We start from the raw sequence: 21,414 nt of genomic DNA, 5'->3' as shown, positions 1-21,414 counted from the left end.
CATACCCATGCCCTACTTTGTTATAGAGACACCATAGTCATGCCCTATACACACATGCCTGCTGCACACCTGGCCCTATCAGGGCCAAGAGAAACCACAGCTACTCCTCGACCACCCTGGGAAATGTTCAGTAGGGAACACAGTAACAGTCTTTCTGTGGTCTCTCAACTGGAGTCTGCTCCTGTCAGGCTAACGCAGTTCTGAACCGTAGAGAATAAAGTCTGTAGCTGTTCTGAACTGTAGAGAATAAAGTCTGTAGCTGTTCTGAACTGTAGAGAATAAAGTCTGTAGCTGTTCTGAACTGTAGAGAATAAAGTCTGTAGCTGTTCTGAAATGTAGAGAATAAAGGAACCAAGTTAAACCAAAATGTCTTTATTTAAACTTTAAAAGGAACTTCAACAACAAGTATAGTGATATTAACTTGGAGCTGGTGGTGAAATCAGGAGGCTGCTGATATACTGATGGCTTCAGTCTTCCCACTGTTCTGCTCCACACAGCTCACATGGAGAGAGCCGTCCCTGAAACACACACACACACAGGTTACACACACACAGGTTACACACACACACACACACAGGTCCAAATACAAGGTCCAGTCCCCAGCTGAAAAACACACACACAGGTCCAAATACAAGGTCCAGTCCCCAGCTGAAACACACAACGGTCCAAATACAAGGTCCAGTCCCCAGCTGAAACACACAACGGTCCAAATACAAGGTCCAGTCCCCAGCTGAAACACACAACGGTCCAAATACAAGGTCCAGTCCCCAGCTGAAACACACAACGGTCCAAATACAAGGTCCAGTCCCCAGCTGAAACACACAACGGTCCAAATACAAGGTCCAGTCCCCAGCTGAAACACACACAGGTCCAAATACAAGGTCCAGTCCCCAGCTGAAACACACACAGGTCCAAATACAAGGTCCAGTCCCCAGCTGAAACACACACAGGTCCAAATACAAGGTCCAGTCCCCAGCTGAAACACACACAGGTCCAAATACAAGGTCCAGTCCCCAGCTGAAACACACACAGGTCCAAATACAAGGTCCAGTCCACAGCTGAAACACACAACGGTCCAAATACAAGGTCCAGTCCCCAGCTGAAACACACAACGGTCCAAATACAAGGTCCAGTCCCCAGCTGAAACACACAACGGTCCAAATACAAGGTCCAGTCCCCAGCTGAAACACAACGGTCCAAATACAAGGTCCAGTCCCCAGCTGAAACACACAGGTCCAAATACAAGGTCCAGTCCCCAGCTGAAACACACAGGTCCAAATACAAGGTCCAGTCCCCAGCTGAAACACACAGGTCCAAATACAAGGTCCAGTCCACAGCTGCTGGGTGTTACCTCTTCATGGTCACCACGGCATCAATGTCATGGTTGTCCTCTTTGGTCTCCAGGTCTCTCAGAACAATCTGCAGATAAGAGAGAGCTGTTGGTTCTCTGGTGGAGGGGTTGTGTGTGTGTGTGTTTACGTACCTTGGCCAGTCTCGGTGGTTCTCTGGTGGAGGGGTTGTGTGTGTGTGTGTGTGTGTGTGTGTGTGTGTGTGTGTGTGTGTGTGTGTGTGTGTGTGTGTGTGTGTGTACCTTGGCCAGTCTCTCTGGCTGCTCTGTGGTTTTCTGGTAAAGCTCCAGACAGAGGGATGCCAGGCGGCCAGGACCAGACAGGATGTGATGTCGCCGAGCAGGAAGGGGCGTGCCCGAGGGAAGGAGCACAGAGAACACCTCAGCCCCTGTTTCATCCACCTCCTGTCAATCACACAGATTAGCCAATCAGAAGCTACTCTATTAGTCACTGATCTGTGTGTGTGTGTGTGTGTGTGTCTGTGTACCTTGAGCAGAATGTCTGAGACACAGGCTTCCACGGTAACAGACTCTGGGGAGGAGCCAATCTCCCGCCCGACTAGAAGGCCCGCTTCCATCGCTGCGCCGACCGCTATGACCTCATCAGGAGGGGCGGAGCTGAGCAGCTCCACGTCAGCGAACAGATCTTTGATCATCTGCTGCAGCCGAGGAATCCTCGCAGAGCCCCCACAGAGAACCACCTGGAACACACAGTGTTAAACCCCCCGCAGAGAACACGCCACCCCCCCCAAACTAGGGATCAAACACGTTGACACGCCCCCAAACTAGCTTGGGATCAAAGCAAACACGTTGACACGTCCCCCCCCAAACTAGCTCGGGATCAAAGCAAATGGTAACTTCCAAACCCATGTTAGGTAGGTCAGGGTTACCTTGTTGATGTCGCTAGTAGAGAGCCCAGTCGTCTCCAGCAGGCTTCTGATTGGTTGGACACTCTTGTTGAACAGGGAAGAACACAGCAGCTCAAAACGGGCCCTGAGAAGAAAAGAAAACCACACAGCGTGTCTTTCCTGTGGCATTGTATGAAGAGGGGAATTGTGAGGGAGTGTGCAGCGGTCTAAGGCCCTGCATCACAGTACTAGAGGTGTCATTACAGACCCGGGTTCCATTCAGGGCTGTCTCTCAACCGGCCGTGATCAGAAGTCCCATAAGGCGGCACATAATTGGCCCAGAGTTATTCGGGTTAGGCAGTCATTGTAAATAAGAATTTGTTCTTAACCGACTTGACTAGTTAAATAAATAAATAAAAATACACATTGTGGTGGGTAAGAGAGCAGGGGTTTGTGGGTAGTGTAGTCACCTGGAGATGTTGCAGTCGAAGTCCATGCCGTCGTGTAGCGAGTCAACGAAGCAATTAGCAGAACCCAGCGTGGAGAGAGAATGTTTGGCCATGTCTGCTCCATTCATCAGCTTCAACATGGCCCGTGGGTTACTACTAACATCCTGTTTATACGACCTACAGACAGAGAGACAGACAGCTTCAACATGGCCCGTGGGTTACTACTAACATCCTGTTTATACGACCTACAGACAGAGAGACAGACAGCTTCAACATGGCCCGTGGGTTACTACTAACATCCTGTTTATACGACCTACAGACAGAGAGACAGACAGCTTCAACATGGCCCGTGGGTTACTACTAACATCCTGTTTATACGACCTACAGACAGAGAGACAGACAGCTTCAACATGGCCCGTGGGTTACTACTAACATCCTGTTTATACGACCTACAGACAGAGAGACAGACAGCTTCAACATGGCCCGTGGGTTACTACTAACATCCTGTTTATACGACCTACAGACAGAGAGACAGACAGCTTCAACATGGCCCGTGGGTTACTACTAACATCCTGTTTATACGACCTACAGACAGAGAGACAGACAGCTTCAACATGGCCCGTGGGTTACTACTAACATCCTGTTTATACGACCTACAGACAGAGAGACAGACAGCTTCAACATGGCCCGTGGGTTACTACTAACATCCTGTTTATACGACCTACAGACAGAGAGACAGACAGCTTCAACATGGCCCGTGGGTTACTACTAGCATCCTGTTTATACGACAGACAGACAGACAGAGACAGACAGCTTCAACATGGCCCGTGCGTTACTCCTAACATCCTGTTTATACGACCGACAGACAGACAGACAGACAGACAGCTTCAACATGGCCCGTGGGTTACTACTAGCATCCTGTTTATACGACCTACAGACAGACAGACAGACAGCTTCAACATGGCCCGTGGGTTACTACTAACATCCTGTTTATACGACCTACAGACAGAGAGACAGACAGACAGACAGCTTCAACATGGCCCGTGGGTTACTACTAACATCCTGTTTATACGACCTACAGACAGACAGACAGCTTCAACATGGCCCGTGGGTTACTACTAGCATCCTGTTTATACGACCTACAGACAGACAGACAGCTTCAACATGGCCCGTGGGTTACTACTAACATCCTGTTTATACAACCTAAAGACAGACATACAGACGGAAAGCTTCGACATGGCCCGTGGGTTACTACTAACATCCTGTTTATACGACCTACAGACAGACAGACAGACAGACAGACAGAACAGGCCCGTTCAACATGGCCTACAGACAGACAGACAGACAGACAGACAGCTTCAACATGGCCCGTGGGTTACTACTAGCATCCTGTTTATACGACCTACAGACAGACAGACAGCTTCAACATGGCCCGTGCGTTACTTCTAACATCCTGTTTATAAGACAGACAGACAGACAGACAGACAGACAGACAGACAGACAGACAGACAGCTTCAACATGGCCCGTGCGTTACTCCTAACATCCTGTTTATACGACCTACAGACAGACAGACAGACAGCTTCAACATGGCCCGTGCGTTACTCCTAACATCCTGTTTATACTACATCTAACTAATAGTTTGGTGTAGTTTTTAATCGGTCGTTGAATGACAACAAAGACCTTAATGAAGAATCCCTACTGTTGACCAATCACCGACGAAGGACCGTAGACGTCGGCCTTCGGCTCACCTCTAGAAAACCCTCACCGAAGTTCAAAACGTTACCAAATGTGGTCATGATATAATCACCCCATGGAAGTGTTTCAGCTGGGAGGGACGCGGACGTCATCCCTACATTCTGTGTTTCAGCTGGGAGGGACGCGGACGTCATCCCTACATTCTGTGTTTCAGCTGGGAGGGACGCGGACGTCATCCCTACATTCTGTGTTTCAGCTGGGAGGGACGCGGACGTCATCCCTACATTCTGTGTTTCAGCTGGGAGGGACGCGGACGTCATCCCTACATTCTGTGTTTCAGCTGGGAGGGACGCGGACGTCATCCCTACATTCTGTGTTTCAGCTGGGAGGGACGCGGACGTCATCCCTACATTCTGTGTTTCAGCTGGGAGGGACGCGGACGTCATCCCTACATTCTGTGTTTCAGCTGGGAGGGACGCGGACGTCATCCCTACATTCTGTGTTTCAGCTGGGAGGGACGCGGACGTCATCCCTACATTCTGTGTTTCAGCTGGGAGGGACGCGGACGTCATCCCTACATTCTGTGTTTCAGCTGGGAGGGACGCGGACGTCATCCCTACATTCTGTGTTTCAGCTGGGAGGACGCGGACGTCATCCCTACATTCTGTGTTTCAGCTGGGAGGGACGCGGACGTCATCCCTACATTCTGTGTTTCAGCTGGGAGGGACGCGGACGTCATCCCTACATTCTGTGTTTCAGCTGGGAGGGACGCGGACGTCATCCCTACATTCTGTGTTTCAGCTGGGAGGGACGCGGACGTCATCCCTACATTCTGTGTTTCAGCTGGGAGGGACGCGGACGTCATCCCTACATTCTGTGTTTCAGCTGGGAGGGACGCGGACGTCATCCCTACATTCTGTGTTTCAGCTGGGAGGGACGCGGACGTCATCCCTACATTCTGTGTTTCAGCTGGGAGGGACGCGGACGTCATCCCTACATTCTGTGTTTCAGCTGGGAGGGACGCGGACGTCATCCCTACATTCTGTGTTTCAGCTGGGAGGGACGCATCCCTACATTCTGTGTTTCGCTGGGAGGGACATCCCTACATTCTGTGTTTCAGCTGGGAGGACGCGGACGTCATCCCTACATTCTGTGTTTCAGCTGGGAGGGACGCGGACGTCATCCCTACATTCTGTGTTTCAGCTGGGAGGACGCGGACGTCATCCCTACATTCTGTGTTTCAGCTGGGAGGGACGCGGACGTCATCCCTACATTCTGTGTTTCAGCTGGGAGGGACGCGGACGTCATCCCTACATTCTGTGTTTCAGCTGGGAGGGACGCGGACGTCATCCCTACATTCTGTGTTTCAGCTGGGAGGGACGCGGACGTCATCCCTACATTCTGTGTTTCAGCTGGGAGGGACACGGACGTCATCCCTACATTCTGTGTTTCAGCTGGGAGGGACACGGACGTCATCCCTACATTCTGTGTTTCAGCTGGGAGGGACACGGACGTCATCCCTACATTCTGTGTTTCAGCTGGGAGGGACACGGACGTCATCCCTACATTCTGTGTTTCAGCTGGGAGGGACACGGACGTCATCCCTACATTCTGTGTTTCAGCTGGGAGGGACACGGACGTCATCCCTACATTCTGTGTTTCAGCTGGGAGGGACACGGACGTCATCCCTACATTCTGTGTTTCAGCTGGGAGGGACACGGACGTCATCCCTACATTCTGTGTTTCAGCTGGGAGGGACACGGACGTCATCCCTACATTCTGTGTTTCAGCTGGGAGGGACACGGACGTCATCCCTACATTCTGTGTTTCATTCTGTGTTCCCTACATTCTGTGCTGGGAGGGACACGGACGTCATCCCTACATTCTGTGTTTCAGCTGGGAGGGACACGGACGTCATCCCTACATTCTGTGTTTCAGCTGGGAGGGACACGGACGTCATCCCTACATTCTGTGTTTCAGCTGGGAGGGACACGGACGTCATCCCTACATTCTGTGTTTCAGCTGGGAGGGACACGGACGTCATCCCTACATTCTGTGTTTCAGCTGGGAGGGACACGGACGTCATCCCTACATTCTGTGTTTCAGCTGGGAGGGACACGGACGTCATCCCTACATTCTGTGTTTCAGCTGGGAGGGACACGGACATCATCCCTACATTCTACGGAAGTGTTTCAGCTGGGAGGGACACGGATGTCATCCCTACATTCTGTGTTTCAGCTGGGAGGCACACGGACGTCATCCCTACATTCTATGGAAGTGTTTCAGCTGGGAGGGACACGGACGTCATCCCTACATTCTACGGAAGTGTTTCAGCTGGGAGGGACACGGATGTCATCCCTACATTCTGTGTTTCAGCTGGGAGGCACGCGGACGTCATCCCTACATTCTATGGAAGTGTTTCAGCTGGGAGGGACACGGACGTCATCCCTACATTCTGTGTTTCAGCTGGGAGGGACACGGACGTCATCCCTACATTCAGTGTTTCAGCTGGGAGGGACACGGACGTCATCCCTACATTCAGTGTTTCAGCTGGGAGGGACACGGACGTCATCCCTACATTCTGTGTTTCAGCTGGGAGGGACACGGACGTCATCCCTACATTCTGTGTTTCAGCTGGGAGGGACACGGACGTCATCCCTACATTCTGTGTTTCAGCTGGGAGGGACACGGACGTCATCCCTACATTCTGTGTTTCAGCTGGGAGGGACACGGACATCATCCCTACATTCTGTGTTTCAGCTGGGAGGGACACGGACGTCATCCCTACATTCTATGGAAGTGTTTCAGCTGGGAGGCACGCGGACGTCATCCCTACGTTCTGTGTTTCAGCTGGGAGGCACGCGGACATCATCCCTACATTCTACGGAAGTGTTTCAGCTGGGAGGGACACGGACGTCATCCCTACATTCAGTGTTTCAGCTGGGAGGGACACGGACGTCATCCCTACATTCAGTGTTTCAGCTGGGAGGGACACGGACGTCATCCCTACATTCAGTGTTTCAGCTGGGAGGGACACGGACGTCATCCCTACATTCTGTGTTTCAGCTGGGAGGGACACGGACGTCATCCCTACATTCTGTGTTTCAGCTGGGAGGGACACGGACGTCATCCCTACATTCTGTGTTTCAGCTGGGAGGGACACGGACATCATCCCTACATTCTGTGTTTCAGCTGGGAGGGACACGGACGTCATCCCTACATTCTATGGAAGTGTTTCAGCTGGGAGGCACGCGGACGTCATCCCTACATTCTGTGTTTCAGCTGGGAGGCACGCGGACATCATCCCTACATTCTACGGAAGTGTTTCAGCTGGGAGGGACACGGACGTCATCCCTACATTCTGTGTTTCAGCTGGGAGGCACGCGGACGTCATCCCTACATTCTATGGAAGTGTTTCAGCTGGGAGGGACACTGACGTCATCCCTACATTCTGTGTTTCAGCTGGGAGGGACACGGACCTCATCCCTACATTCTACGGAAGTGTTTCAGCTGGGAGGGACGTGGACGTCATCCCTACATTCTGTGTTTCAGCTGGGAGGCACGCGGACGTCATCCCTACATTCTGTGTTTCAGCTGGGAGGCACGCGGACGTCATCCCTAAATTCTGTGTTTCAGCTGGGAGGCACGCGGGCGTCATCCCTAAATTCTGTGTTTCAGCTGGGAGGCACGCGGACGTCATCGCTACATTCTGTGTTTCAGCTGGGAGGCACGCGGACGTCATCCCTACATTCTCTGTTTCAGCTGGGAGGCACGCGGACGTCATCCCTACATTCTGTGGAAGTGTGAAAATGGCCCCCATCCAAGTGGTCAGAATATGTACAAAATAAAAACTCATTGATCCTGGGGAACAGATTGTTGTTGTACCATTTCATGTTGATAAAATGCTGTCAGTTCCACTTGAACGCTGCACCAGGTGTGTGTGTGTGTGTTACCGTTTGAACGCTGCACCAGGTGTGTGTGTGTGTTACCGTTTGAACGCTGCACCAGGTGTGTGTGTGTGTGTTACCGTTTGAACGCTGCACCAGGTGTGTGTGTGTGTGTTACCGTTTGAACGCTGCACCAGGTGTGTGTGTGTGTGTTACCGTTTGAACTCTGCACCAGGTGTGTGTGTGTGTTACCGTTTGAACTCTGCACCAGGTGTGTGTGTGTGTTACCGTTTGAACTCTGCACCAGGTGTGTGTGTGTGTTACCGTTTGAACGCTGCACCAGGTGTGTGTGTGTGTGTGTGTGTGTTACCGTTTGAACGCTGCACCAGGTGTGTGTGTGTGTGTTACCGTTTGAACGCTGCACCAGGTGTGTGTGTGTGTGTTACCGTTTGAACGCTGCACCAGGTGTGTGTGTGTGTGTTACCGTTTGAACTCTGCACCAGGTGTGTGTGTGTGTGTGTGTGTGTGTGTGTGTGTTACCGTTTGAACTCTGCACCAGGTGTGTGTGTGTGTGTGTTACCGTTTGAACGCTGCACCAGGTGTGTGTGTGTGTGTTACCGTTTGAACTCTGCACCAGGTGTGTGTGTGTGTGTTACCGTTTGAACTCTGCACCAGGTGTGTGTGTGTGTTACCGTTTGAACGCTGCACCAGGTGTGTGTGTGTGTGTGTTACCGTTTGAACGCTGCACCAGGTGTGTGTGTGTGTGTTACCGTTTGAACGCTGCACCAGGTGTGTGTGTGTGTGTGTTACCGTTTGAACGCTGCACCAGGTGTGTGTGTGTGTGTTACCGTTTGAACGCTGCACCAGGTGTGTGTGTGTGTGTTACCGTTTGAACTCTGCACCAGGTGTGTGTGTGTGTGTGTGTTACCGTTTGAACTCTGCACCAGGTGTGTGTGTGTGTTACCGTTTGAACTCTGCACCAGGTGTGTGTGTGTGTTACCGTTTGAACTCTGCACCAGGTGTGTGTGTGTGTTACCGTTTGAACTCTGCACCAGGTGTGTGTGTGTGTTACCGTTTGAACGCTGCACCAGGTGTGTGTGTGTGTGTTACTGTTTGAACGCTGCACCAGGTGTGTGTGTGTTACCGTTTGAACTCTGCACCAGGTGTGTGTGTGTTACCGTTTGAACTCTGCACCAGGTGTGTGTGTGTGTGTTACCGTTTGAACGCTGCACCAGGTGTGTGTGTGTGTGTGTGTGTGTGTGTGTGTGTGTGTGTGTGTGTGTGTGTGTGTGTGTGTGTGTGTGTGTGTGTGTGTTACCGTTTGAACTCTGCAGCCAGGTGCTGTGCCAGGGCGCTTGTGAAGCTCTCTCCTCCGATGCTGTGGTCTGTGTGGGTGTTCAGAACCCGGAACATTCCACCATTCACCTGCAGCACCGTCACACTCAGAGACGTCCCACCTAGTTTATACACCAGGACATGGCTACACACACACACCAGTTTATACACCAGGACATGGCTACACACACACACCCACACACACACCCACACACCAGTTCACACACACCCACCAGTTCACACACACCAGTTCACACACACCAGTTCACACACACACCCACACACACACCAGTTCACACACACACACCAGTTCACACACACACACCAGTTCACACACACACCAGTTCACACACACACCAGTTCACACACACCCACCCACCCACACACCCACCCACCCACACACCAGTTCACACCCACCCACACACCAGTTCACACCCACCCACACACCAGTTCACACCCACCCACACACCAGTTCACACCCACCCACACACCAGTTCACACCCACCCACACACCAGTTCACACCCACCCACACACCAGTTCACACCCACCCACACACCAGTTCACACCCACCCACACACCAGTTCACACCCACCCACACACCAGTTCACACCCACCCACACACCAGTTCACACCCACCCACACCACACACCAGTTCACACCCACCCACACACCAGTTCACACCCACCCACACACCAGTTCACACCCACCCACACACCAGTTCACACCCACCCACACACCAGTTCACACACACCCACACACCAGTTCACACACACCCACACACCAGTTCACACACACCCACACACCAGTTCACACACACCCACACCAGTTCACCCACACCAGTTCACACACACCAGTTCACACACACCCACACACCAGTTCACACACACCCACACACCAGTTCACACACACCCACACACCAGTTCACACACACCCACACCAGTTCACACACACCCACACCAGTTCACACACACCCACACCAGTTCACACACACCCACACCAGTTCACCCACACCAGTTCACACACACCCACACACCAGTTCACACACACCCACACCAGTTCACACACACCCACACCAGTTCACACACCACTAGAGGTTGACAGATTAATATCATTAAACTTTTGATATAAAATCCATCTTAACATAACCGCTAGTTATCTACACATGGTTGATGATATTACAAGGTTAAACAGCTTATCCTGCGTTGCATATAATCAATACCTTTTAATTTATCATCGAATCACAGCTGACTTCACCTTCACCAAACGGGTGATGATTTAACAAAAGTGCATTGCTGAAAAAAAAGCAATCTTTGCACAAATGTACCGAACCATAAACATCAATTCCTTCCTTAAAATCAATACACAGAAATATATATTTTTTAAACCTGCATATTTAGTTAAGAAATTCATGTTAGCAGGCAATATTAACTAGGGACGGTTCCGTATTTCACCGAAAGAATAAACGTTTTGTTTTCGAAATTATAGTTTTCAGATTTTACCATATTAATGACCAAAGGCTCATATTTCTGTGTGTTTATTATGAGCAGTCTGACTGAGTGGTGGTAGGCAGCAGCAGGCTCGTATTTCTGTGTGTTTATTATGAGCAGTCTGACTGAGTGGTGGTAGGCAGCAGCAGGCTCGTATTTCTGTGTGTTTATTATGAGCAGTCTGACTGAGTGGTGGTAGGCAGCAGCAGGCTCATATTTCTGTGTGTTTATTATGAGCAGTCTGACTGAGTGGTGGTAGGCAGCAGCAGGCTCGTATTTCTGTGTGTTTATTATGAGCAGTCTGACTGAGTGGTGGTAGGCAGCAGCAGGCTCATATTTCTGTGTGTTTATTATAATTAAGTCTATGATTTGATAGAGCAGTCTGACTGCGCGATGGTAGGCAGCAGCAGGCTCGTAAGCATTCATTCAAACAGCACTGTGTTTGCTAACAGCTCTTAGCAATGCTTGAAGCACAGCGCTGTTTATGACTTCAAGCCTATCAACTCCCGAGATTAGACTGGCAATACTATAGTGCCTATAAGACCATCCAATACTATAGTACCTATAAGACCATCCAATACTATAGTGCCTATAAGACCAACCAATACTATAGTACCTATAAGACCATCCAATACTATAGTGCCTATAAGACCATCCAATACTATAGTGCCTATAAGACCATCCAATACTATAGTGCCTATAAGACCATCCAATAGATTTGGCTGGCAATACTATAGTACCTATTAGACCATCCAATACTATAGTACCTATAAGACCAACCAATACTATAGTACCTATAAGACCATCCAATACTATAGTACCTATAAGACCATCCAATACTATAGTGCCTATAAGACCATCCAATACTATAGTACCTATAAGACCATCCAATACTATAGTACCTATAAGACCATCCAATACTATAGTGCCTATAAGACCATCCAATACTATAGTACCTATAAGACCATCCAATACTAAAGTGCCTATAAGACCATCCAATACTATAGTGCCTATAAGACCATCCAATAGATTAGGCTGGCAATACTATAGTACCTATAAGACCATCCAATAGATTAGGCTGGCAATACTATAGTGCCTATAAGACCATCCAATAGATTAGGCTGGCAATACTATAGTACCTATTAGACCATCCAATACTATAGTACCTATAAGACCATCCAATACTATAGTGCCTGTAAGACCATCCAATACTATAGTACCTATAAGACCATCCAATACTATAGTACCTATAAGACCATCCAATACTATAGTACCTATAAGACCATCCAATACTATAGTACCTATAAGACCATCCAATACTATAGTGCCTGTAAGACCATCCAATACTATAGTGCCTATAAGACCATCCAATACTATAGTACCTATAAGACCATCCAATACTATAGTACCTATAAGACCATCCAATACTATAGTGCCTATAAGACCATCCAATACTAAAGTACCTATAAGACCATCCAATACTATAGTGCCTATAAGACCATCCAATACTATAGTGCCTATAAGACCATCCAATAGATTAGGCTGGCAATACTATAGTACCTATAAGACCATCCAATAGATTAGGCTGGCAATACTATAGTGCCTATAAGACCATCCAATAGATTAGGCTGGCAATACTATAGTACCTATTAGACCATCCAATACTATAGTACCTATAAGACCATCCAATACTATAGTACCTATAAGACCATCCAATACTATAGTACCTATAAGACCATCCAATACTATAGTGCCTGTAAGACCAACCAATAGTCAAAAGGTATATGAAATACAAATGGTAGAGAGAGAGATAGTCGACGCGTCATAATTCCTATTATAACTACAAGCTAAAACTTCTTAACTGGGAATATTGAAGAACTGGGAATATTGAACCACCAGCTTTCATATGTTCTCATGTTCTGAGCAACGAACTTAAACGTTAGCTTTTTATCATGGGACATATTGCACTTTCTCCTCTAACACTGCATTTTTACATTAGTTAAACCAAATTGAACATGTAATTATTTATGAGACTTAAATAGATGTATTAAGTTAAAATAAGTGTTCATTCAGTATTGTTGTAATTGTCATTATTACAAACACACATATAAAAATCTTCAGATTAATTCAGTATCGGCTTTTTTTGGTTCTCCAATAAAAATCGGTCGACCTGTAGTTCATACAGAAGAAGGAGGAGTCTGTACCTCTTCCCAGAGGGGCAGTCCTGTCCGATTCCGTAGGCCAGTAGAGCAGCAGCTGGCTCGTGGATCAGCCTCAACACACGGAACCCTGCCGCCTCCGCAGCCGCCCGCAACGCCGCCTTCTGAGCATGTGCGAACTCAAAGGGGACAGTGATGACAGCCTCTGTGACATCAGCGCCCAAGGCCGATTGAGCCGTCTCTATGGAAACAACAATAGATGGGAGGGTGTCCCGGTTCCAAGTGGACCTGTAGTACTATACCCCCCCCCCTCGCTGGAGAGCTGACATGTTTTCACAACAATAGTTTGAAGTTGCTCCCTGATAGGCTACCATATTGCTTAGGCCCATTCAATCATGTGGGATCTCCACTAGTGCATAGTGTCAGGGGGAAATCGGGACAGTGTGTTCTAACCTTTCATCTTGTGTAGGATCAGCTTGGCAACATCTTGGGGAGCCACATGTCTGGTCATCTCTCCAGTCATCTCATACACTGGCTTCTCTCCCTTGTTGACAACCTGAAACACATAATCATCAGCTTCTCTATTACACAATATCACTCATAACGTAGTGTTAAGTAGTCAGACATGTTAATCACTGAGAACAGTGTTAGGTAGTCTAATAGAGACAGGTATACCAGGGTAATCACTGAGAGTCTAATAGGGGGTAGAGGGTTGAAAACTCACAGGACATTTACTCTCAGCTTTATGCGTCTGCACCTCAGGATCCTCAAAACTGCCGACAGGAGGAGAGGAAAAAGGGGAAGAAGCAACAACATGAGTTCATTCTCCCTAACCCAACAACAAGAGTTCATTCTCCCTAACCCAACATGAGTTCATTCTCCCTAACCCAACAACAAGAGTTCATTCTCCCTAACCCAACAACAAGAGTTCATTCTCCCTAACCCAACAACAAGAGTTCATTCTCCCTAACCCAACAACAAGAGTTCATTCTCCCTAACCCAACAACAAGAGTTCATTCTCCCTAACCCAACAACAAGAGTTCATTCTCCCTAACCCAACAACAAGAGTTCATTCTCCCTAACCCAACAACATGAGGTGAGTTCATTCTCCCTAACCCAACAACATGAGGTGAGTTCATTCTCCCTAACCCAACAACATGAGGTGAGTTCATTCTCCCTAACCCAACAACAAGAGTTCATTCTCCCTAACCCAACAACAAGAGTTCATTCTCCCTAACCCAACAACAAGAGTTCATTCTCCCTAACCCAACAACAAGAGTTCATTCTCCCTAACCCAACAACAAGAGTTCATTCTCCCTAACCCAACAACAAGAGTTCATTCTCCCTAACCCAACAACAAGAGTTCATTCTCCCTAACCCAACAACAAGAGTTCATTCTCCCTAACCCAACAACAAGAGTTCATTCTCCCTAACCCAACAACAAGAGTTCATTCTCCCTAACCCAACAACAAGAGTTCATTCTCCCTAACCCAACAACAAGAGTTCATTCTCCCTAACCCAACAACAAGAGTTCATTCTCCCTAACCCAACAACAAGAGTTCATTCTCCCTAACCCAACAACAAGAGTTCATTCTCCCTAACCCAACAACAAGAGTTCATTCTCCCTAACCCAACAACAAGAGTTCATTCTCCCTAACCCAACAACAAGAGTTCATTCTCCCTAACCCAACAACAAGAGTTCATTCTCCCTAACCCAACAACAAGAGTTCATTCTCCCTAACCCAACAACAAGAGTTCATTCTCCCTAACCCAACAACAAGAGTTCATTCTCCCTAACCCAACAACAAGAGTTCATTCTCCCTAACCCAACAACAAGAGTTCATTCTCCCTAACCCAACAACAAGAGTTCATTCTCCCTAACCCAACAACAAGAGTTCATTCTCCCTAACCCAACAACAAGAGTTCATTCTCCCTAACCCAACAACAAGAGTTCATTCTCCCTAACCCAACAACAAGAGTTCATTCTCCCTAACCCAACAACAAGAGTTCATTCTCCCTAACCCAACAACAAGAGTTCATTCTCCCTAACCCAACAACATGAGTTCATTCTCCCTAACCCAACAACATGAGGTGAGTTCATTCTCCCTAACCCAACAACATGAGGTGAGTTCATTCTCTAGAACATTGGGAACATACAGTTGAAGTCAGAAGCTAATATACACTTTAGCCAAATACATTTAAACTCAGTTTCACTATTCCTGACATTTAATCCAAGTAAAAATTCCCTGTCTTAGGTCAGTTAGGATCACCACTTTATTTTAAGAATGTGAAATGTCAGAATAATAGTAGAGAGTGATTTATTTCAGCTTTAATTTCAGCACATTCCCAGTGGGTCAGAAGTTTACATTCACTCAATTAGTATTTGGCAGCATTGCCCTTTAAATTGTTTAACTTGGGTCAAACGTTCGGGTAGACTTCCACAAGCTTCCCACAATAAATTGGGTGAATTTTGGCCCATTCCTCCTGACAGAGCTGGTGTAACTGAGCCAGGTTTGAAGGCCTCCTTGCTCACACGCACTTTTTCCAGTTCTGCCACACAAATTTTCCTTAGGATTGATGTCAGGGCTTTGACCAAGTTTTAACTTCCTGACTGGCGTCTTGAGAGGTTGCTTCAATATATCCACAATTTTCCTACCTCATGATACCTATTTTGTGAAGTGCACCAGTCCCATCTACAGCAAAGCACCCCCACAACATGATGCTGCCACCCCGTGCTTCACGTTCGGGATGGCGTTCTTCTGCTTGCAAGCCTCCCCCTTTCTCCTCCAAACATAACTATGGTCATTATGGCCAAAAAGTTATATTTTTGTTTCATCAGACCAGAGGACATTTCTCCAAAAAGTACCATCTTTATTCCCATGTGCCGTTGCAAACCGTAGTCTGGCTTTTTTATGGCGGTTTTGGAGCAGTGGCTTCTTCCTTGCTGAGTGGCCTTTCAGGTTATGTTGATATAGGACTTGTTTTACTGTGGATATATACTTTTGTACCCGTTTCCTCCAGCATCTTCACAAGGTCCTTTGCTGTTGTTCTGGGATTGATTTACACGTTTCGCAGTAAAGTACGTTAATCTCTAGGAGACAGAACGCGTCTCCTTCCTGAGCAGTATGACGGCTGCGTGGTCCCATGGTGTTTATACTTGCGTACTATTGTTTGTACAGATGAACGTGGTACCTTCAGGTGTTTGGAAATTGCTCCCAAGGATGAACCAGACTTGTGGAGGTCTACATTTTTCTTTCAGAGGTCTTGGCTGATTTATTTGGATTTTCCCATGATATCAAGTAAAGAGGCACGGAGTATGAAGGTCAGCCTTGAAATGCATACACAGGTAAACCTACAATTGACTCAAATGATGTCAATTAGCCTATTAGAAGCTTCTAAAGCCATGACATCATGTTCTGGAATTTTCCAAGCTGTTTAAAGGCACAGTCAACTTAGTGAATGTAAACTTCTGACCCACTGGAATTGTGATACAGTGAATTATAAGTGAAATAATCTGTCTGTAAACATGTGTTGGAAAAATGACTTATAATGCACAAAGTAGATGTCCTAACCGATTTGCCAAAACTATAGTTTGTTAACAAGAAAATTGTGGAGTGGTTGAAAAACTAGTTTTAATGACTCCAACCTAAGTGTTCGTAAACTTCCGACTTCAACTGTAATACAGACACTTACCTCCTCCCCAGCACCTGTTTGACTTTAACCACAGTGTTGGCTGCGTTTCGGACACGACCCTGCTTAGCCGCAATCCCTACTATCTGCAGAGAGAGCGAGCGATGAGAGAGAGGCAGATGGAAGATAGGACAGACGGATTGAACAGGGAGGTGAAGGGAGGGTTACAGTGTGAGATGACAGAGGGAGGGTTACAGTGTGAGATGACAGAGGGAGGACAGGACAGAGGGAGGGTTACAGTGTGAGATGACAGAGAGAGGACATCATGACAAGAGATATGATCCTACATGCTCTGTACACCACCACAGTAATAACAGGTTTCTCTATCGTTTGAGGTAAATAATATTAATTATACTTAAAAATGTAAAATGTAACATGCAACAATTTTACTGAGATATGGTTCATACAAGGAAATTAGTCAGCCGCCGGGGAGCCGGGCCCAGCCACCGGGGAGCCAGGCCCAGCCACCGGGGAGCCAGGCCCAGCCACCGGGAGCCAGGCCCAGCCACCGGGAGCCAGGCCCAGCCACCGGGGAGCCAGGCCCAGCCACCGGGAGCCAGGCCCAGCCGCCGGGGAGCCGGGCCCAGCCGCCGGGGAGCCGGGCCCAGCCGCCGGGGAGCCGGGCCCAGCCGCCGGGGAGCCGGGCCCAGCCGCCGGGGAGCCGGGCCCAGCCGCCGGGGAGCCGGGCCCAGCCGCCGGGGAGCCGGGCCCAGCCGCCGGGGAGCCGGGCCCAGCCACCGGGGAGCCAGGCCCAGCCACCGGGGAGCCAGGCCCAGCCACCGGGGAGCCAGGCCCAGCCACCGGGGAGCCAGGCCCAGCCACCGGGGAGCCAGGCCCAGCCACCGGGGAGCCAGGCCCAGCCAATCAGAACACATTTTCCCCCACAAAGAGGTTTTATTACAGACTGAAAAAAGCTCACTAACAGGGATGTAAACATCATTTGTGCACAACATTTGAGATAATGTGTGAATGGAACATTTCTGGCATCTTATTTCAGCTCATGAAACAGGCACATGTGGTTTTTCCATCCCTCGCAGTCTGAGAGTTGAGAACTGGTCGCGGTTTGCTGATGTCAACATTGTGAACAGAGTGCCCCACGGTGGCGGTAGGGTATGGGTAGGCATAAGCTACGGACAAACAATTACAGACCAAGGCGAGACTCAAAAACGTGCTCCCAGCAAAACTAGAATAAGCCCAGTAAGCAGAATTACATTGAAAAGACGTGTAAAATAAGTATTTTCCAGACGTTGAAGTTAGATTCAATTAAGGCTCCGAATTAAAAGGTGAAAAGACATTTTCTAGGACGTTGAAAAATGTTTCATCGGGGTTGGGGAAAAAACGTCTCATTTTTGGTTTTGAATGAAAGTTGAAAACATGTCATTTATAGACATCTATGTTTTGGCCAAATCAATGCTGGTCCATACTGGACAAATCTGAACCAAACAAAGACAGTGATTGGTTCAAATTTGGTCCAGACCAGAAATCAACGTCAGTGGAGGTTGAAATCAAGACCGGACTACACCGCACCAAATCTCAACCAAACAGACATTATGATTGGTTCAGATTTTGTCCAGACTGGACCAAAAACCAATGTCTGTGGAACTCAAGGCACGTCCAGATTACACACAAAAAAAAGACATCGCTACCTGTCCATGCTTACTGAGGCCTATAGTGTTGCCTGAAATGTGATTTTATGAATGCCCATCTGTGGTAAGCCTACCACCTGTAAAACATCACCAAAAGAGGTGTTTGGAAAGGACCAAAAACAAAAAAAAGACTCATGCTTCCTGGGGTGTAGATCCACCCCCATTACCTTTTTAAAAACAAGGCAACTTAACAGATGCATATCTGTATTCCCAGTCATGTGAAATCCATAGATTGGGGCCTAATTTATTTATTTCCTTATATGAACTGTAACTCAGTAAAATATTTGAAATGGTTGCATTTATATTTTTGAAAAGCTAGTCTGGTAAAGAAACACCTGAAACCTGCAGCCGAGGGATTTCACAGGTGTTCTGCGCATGCGCGATAGTTAATTAGCACAGGTCTGTAGTCTTCCATCTGTTTTCTGGAAACACGCACTAACCTTAAGGTGTGTATCAACTTAACCTGGATTATTTATCGCTGATATGAAAGACAAGGTCCTTGTTAATTTTGTTATCCCGACCAAATTGTATTGGTCCCATACAAATATGTATCAGATGTAATAGTTGAAGTAAAACGTTATGTTAGGTCGTTATGTAATACCTGTTCCGTGTCTCGGTAAGCCACCACGGCAGGAGTGACTCGGTCTCCGGCGTCATTGGCGACCACCTCCGCTCGGCCATCCTGAACAAAACACAACACTGTCAAAATCCTCCCATCCTGACCGATAACAATCATCTCTAAAAGCCAAGCAAGTTGTTTTAGCGTTAGTTTACTAGATGGCTAACACCGGTAGCCAACTCATTCACTCCATTTCTAACATTGTCCAGATTTACCGGTAACTAACTCATTGTCATAACATGTTTAACCGGATCTTTCCGGACCTCCTGAATATACCGCTTCATAACTGAAAACAGAGACTAGTCCCGCCACCAAAAACATTACGACAGGCAGCAACAATACCTTAAAAATAGCGACACAGGCACATGTGTAGCCGAAATGTACTCCTATAGCCGCCATGCTTGTTGAGAAATCACTGCGAAGCTGAACCACCAAGGTTAAAGTTCATTTGACTTTAAAACCAATCAGAGTAAAACGTTGCAGGAACTGACTCAATATTCAGCCAATCGGAGATGTTTACTGAAACCAATCAGAAGAGGTCTGGCGTCAGCTGAAGTAGTTTGCAGCAGGTACCGGAGAGTTGCTGCTGTTTTTATTTTATTTAACTCGGCAAGTCCGTTAATAAAGTATTCTTCTTTACAATGGCGGCCAAAAGGCCTCCTGGAGGGATTGGGGCTTGGATTCAAAATAAACATATAGGAATAATGTGTATTAGAGCTCCTCTATAGTTAGTTATAGTTAGACATTCAGTTGGTTATGTTGTGTAGTAGAGATCCTCTATAGTTAGTTATAGTTAGACATTCAGTTGGTTATGTTGTGTAGTAGAGATCCTCTATAGTTAGTTATAGTTAGACATTCAGTTGGTTATGTTGTGTAGTAGAGATCCTCTATAGTTAGTTATAGTTAGACATTCAGTTGGTTCTGTTGTGTAGTAGAGATCCTCTATAGTTAGTTATAGTTAGACATTCAGTTGGTTATGTTGTGTAGTAGAGATCCTCTATAGTTAGACATTCAGTTGGTTATGTTGTGTAGTAGAGATCCTCTATAGTTAGTTATAGTTAGACATTCAGTTGGTTCTGTTGTGTAGTAGAGATCCTCTATAGTTAGTTATAGTTAGACATTATGTTGTGTAGTAGAGATCCTCTATAGTTAGTTATAGTTAGACATTCAGTTGGTTCTGTTGTGTAGTAGAGATCCTCTATAGTTAGTTATAGTTAGACATTCAGTTGGTTCTGTTGTGTAGTAGAGATCCTCTATAGTTAGTTATAGTTAGACATTATGTTGTGTAGTAGAGATCCTCTATAGTTAGTTATAGTTAGACATTCAGTTGGTTATGTTGTGTAGTAGAGATCCTCTATAGTTAGTTATAGTTAGACATTCAGTTGGTTCTGTTGTGTAGTAGAGATCCTCTATAGTTAGACATTCAGTTGGTTCTGTTGTGTAGTAGAGATCCTCTATAGTTAGACATTCAGTTGGTTATGTTGTGTAGTAGAGATCCTCTATAGTTAGTTATAGTTAGACATTCAGTTGGTTATGTTGTGTAGTAGAGATCCTCTATAGTTAGTTATAGTTAGACATTATGTTGTGTAGTAGAGATCCTCTATAGTTAGTTATAGTTAGACATTCAGTTAGTTCTGTTGTGTAGTAGAGATCCTCTATAGTTAGTTATAGTTAGACATTCAGTTGGTTATGTTGTGTAGTAGAGATCCTCTATAGTTAGTTATAGTTAGACATTCAGTTGGTTATGTTGTGTAGTAGAGATCCTCTATAGTTAGTTATAGTTAGACATTCAGTTGGTTCTGTTGTGTAGTAGAGATCCTCTATAGTTAGTTATAGTTAGACATTATGTTGTGTAGTAGAGATCCTCTATAGTTAGTTATAGTTAGACATTCAGTTGGTTCTGTTGTGTAGTAGAGATCCTCTATAGTTAGTTATAGTTAGACATTCAGTTGGTTCTGTTGTGTAGTAGAGATCCTCTATAGTTAGTTATAGTTAGACATTATGTTGTGTAGTAGAGATCCTCTATAGTTAGTTATAGTTAGACATTCAGTTGGTTATGTTGTGTAGTAGAGATCCTCTATAGTTAGTTATAGTTAGACATTCAGTTGGTTCTGTTGTGTAGTAGAGATCCTCTATAGTTAGTTATAGTTAGACATTCAGTTGGTTATGTTGTGTAGTAGAGATCCTCTATAGTTAGACATTCAGTTGGTTATGTTGTGTAGTAGAGATCCTCTATAGTTAGTTATAGT

General features: G+C 46.8%; 1 protein-coding gene across 1 annotated transcript; it reads right to left on the bottom strand.

Annotated features, from left to right (window-relative positions):
- Positions 1-356: 356 nt before the first annotated feature.
- Positions 357-19,638, bottom strand: LOC124021606 (heat shock 70 kDa protein 14-like). Its single transcript, XM_046336748.1, has 13 exons — positions 19,508-19,638; positions 19,148-19,228; positions 16,904-16,986; positions 13,935-13,983; positions 13,664-13,766; positions 13,256-13,451; positions 9,547-9,708; positions 2,667-2,822; positions 2,239-2,341; positions 1,837-2,049; positions 1,592-1,753; positions 1,352-1,419; positions 357-518 (listed from the first exon to the last, which is right to left on the bottom strand). The coding sequence occupies exons 1-13, from the start codon at positions 19,562-19,564 to the stop codon at positions 440-442; spliced, it is 1,512 nt and encodes a 503-aa protein (XP_046192704.1). The 5' UTR covers positions 19,565-19,638; the 3' UTR covers positions 357-439.
- Positions 19,639-21,414: the final 1,776 nt, after the last annotated feature.

The sequence above is a fragment of the Oncorhynchus gorbuscha genome, unplaced genomic scaffold (genome assembly GCF_021184085.1).
Source record: "Oncorhynchus gorbuscha isolate QuinsamMale2020 ecotype Even-year unplaced genomic scaffold, OgorEven_v1.0 Un_scaffold_1138, whole genome shotgun sequence".
Taxonomy (NCBI): Eukaryota; Metazoa; Chordata; class Actinopteri; order Salmoniformes; family Salmonidae; genus Oncorhynchus; species Oncorhynchus gorbuscha.
The sequence above is the reverse complement of the archived record's forward strand: the minus strand, read 5'-3'. Positions and strand labels throughout refer to the sequence as shown.

Coding starts and splice junctions, on each gene's coding strand:
- LOC124021606 (XM_046336748.1), bottom strand. CDS start 19,564: ATGGCGGCTATAGGAGTACATTTCGGCTACACATGTGCCTGTGTCGCT. Junction 9,709..13,255: donor GACTGCCCCTCTGGGAAGAG/GTACAGACTCCT, acceptor GTGTGTGTGTAG/CCATGTCCTGGTGTATAAAC. Junction 2,050..2,238: donor CTACTAGCGACATCAACAAG/GTAACCCTGACC, acceptor TGTGTGTTCCAG/GTGGTTCTCTGTGGGGGCTC.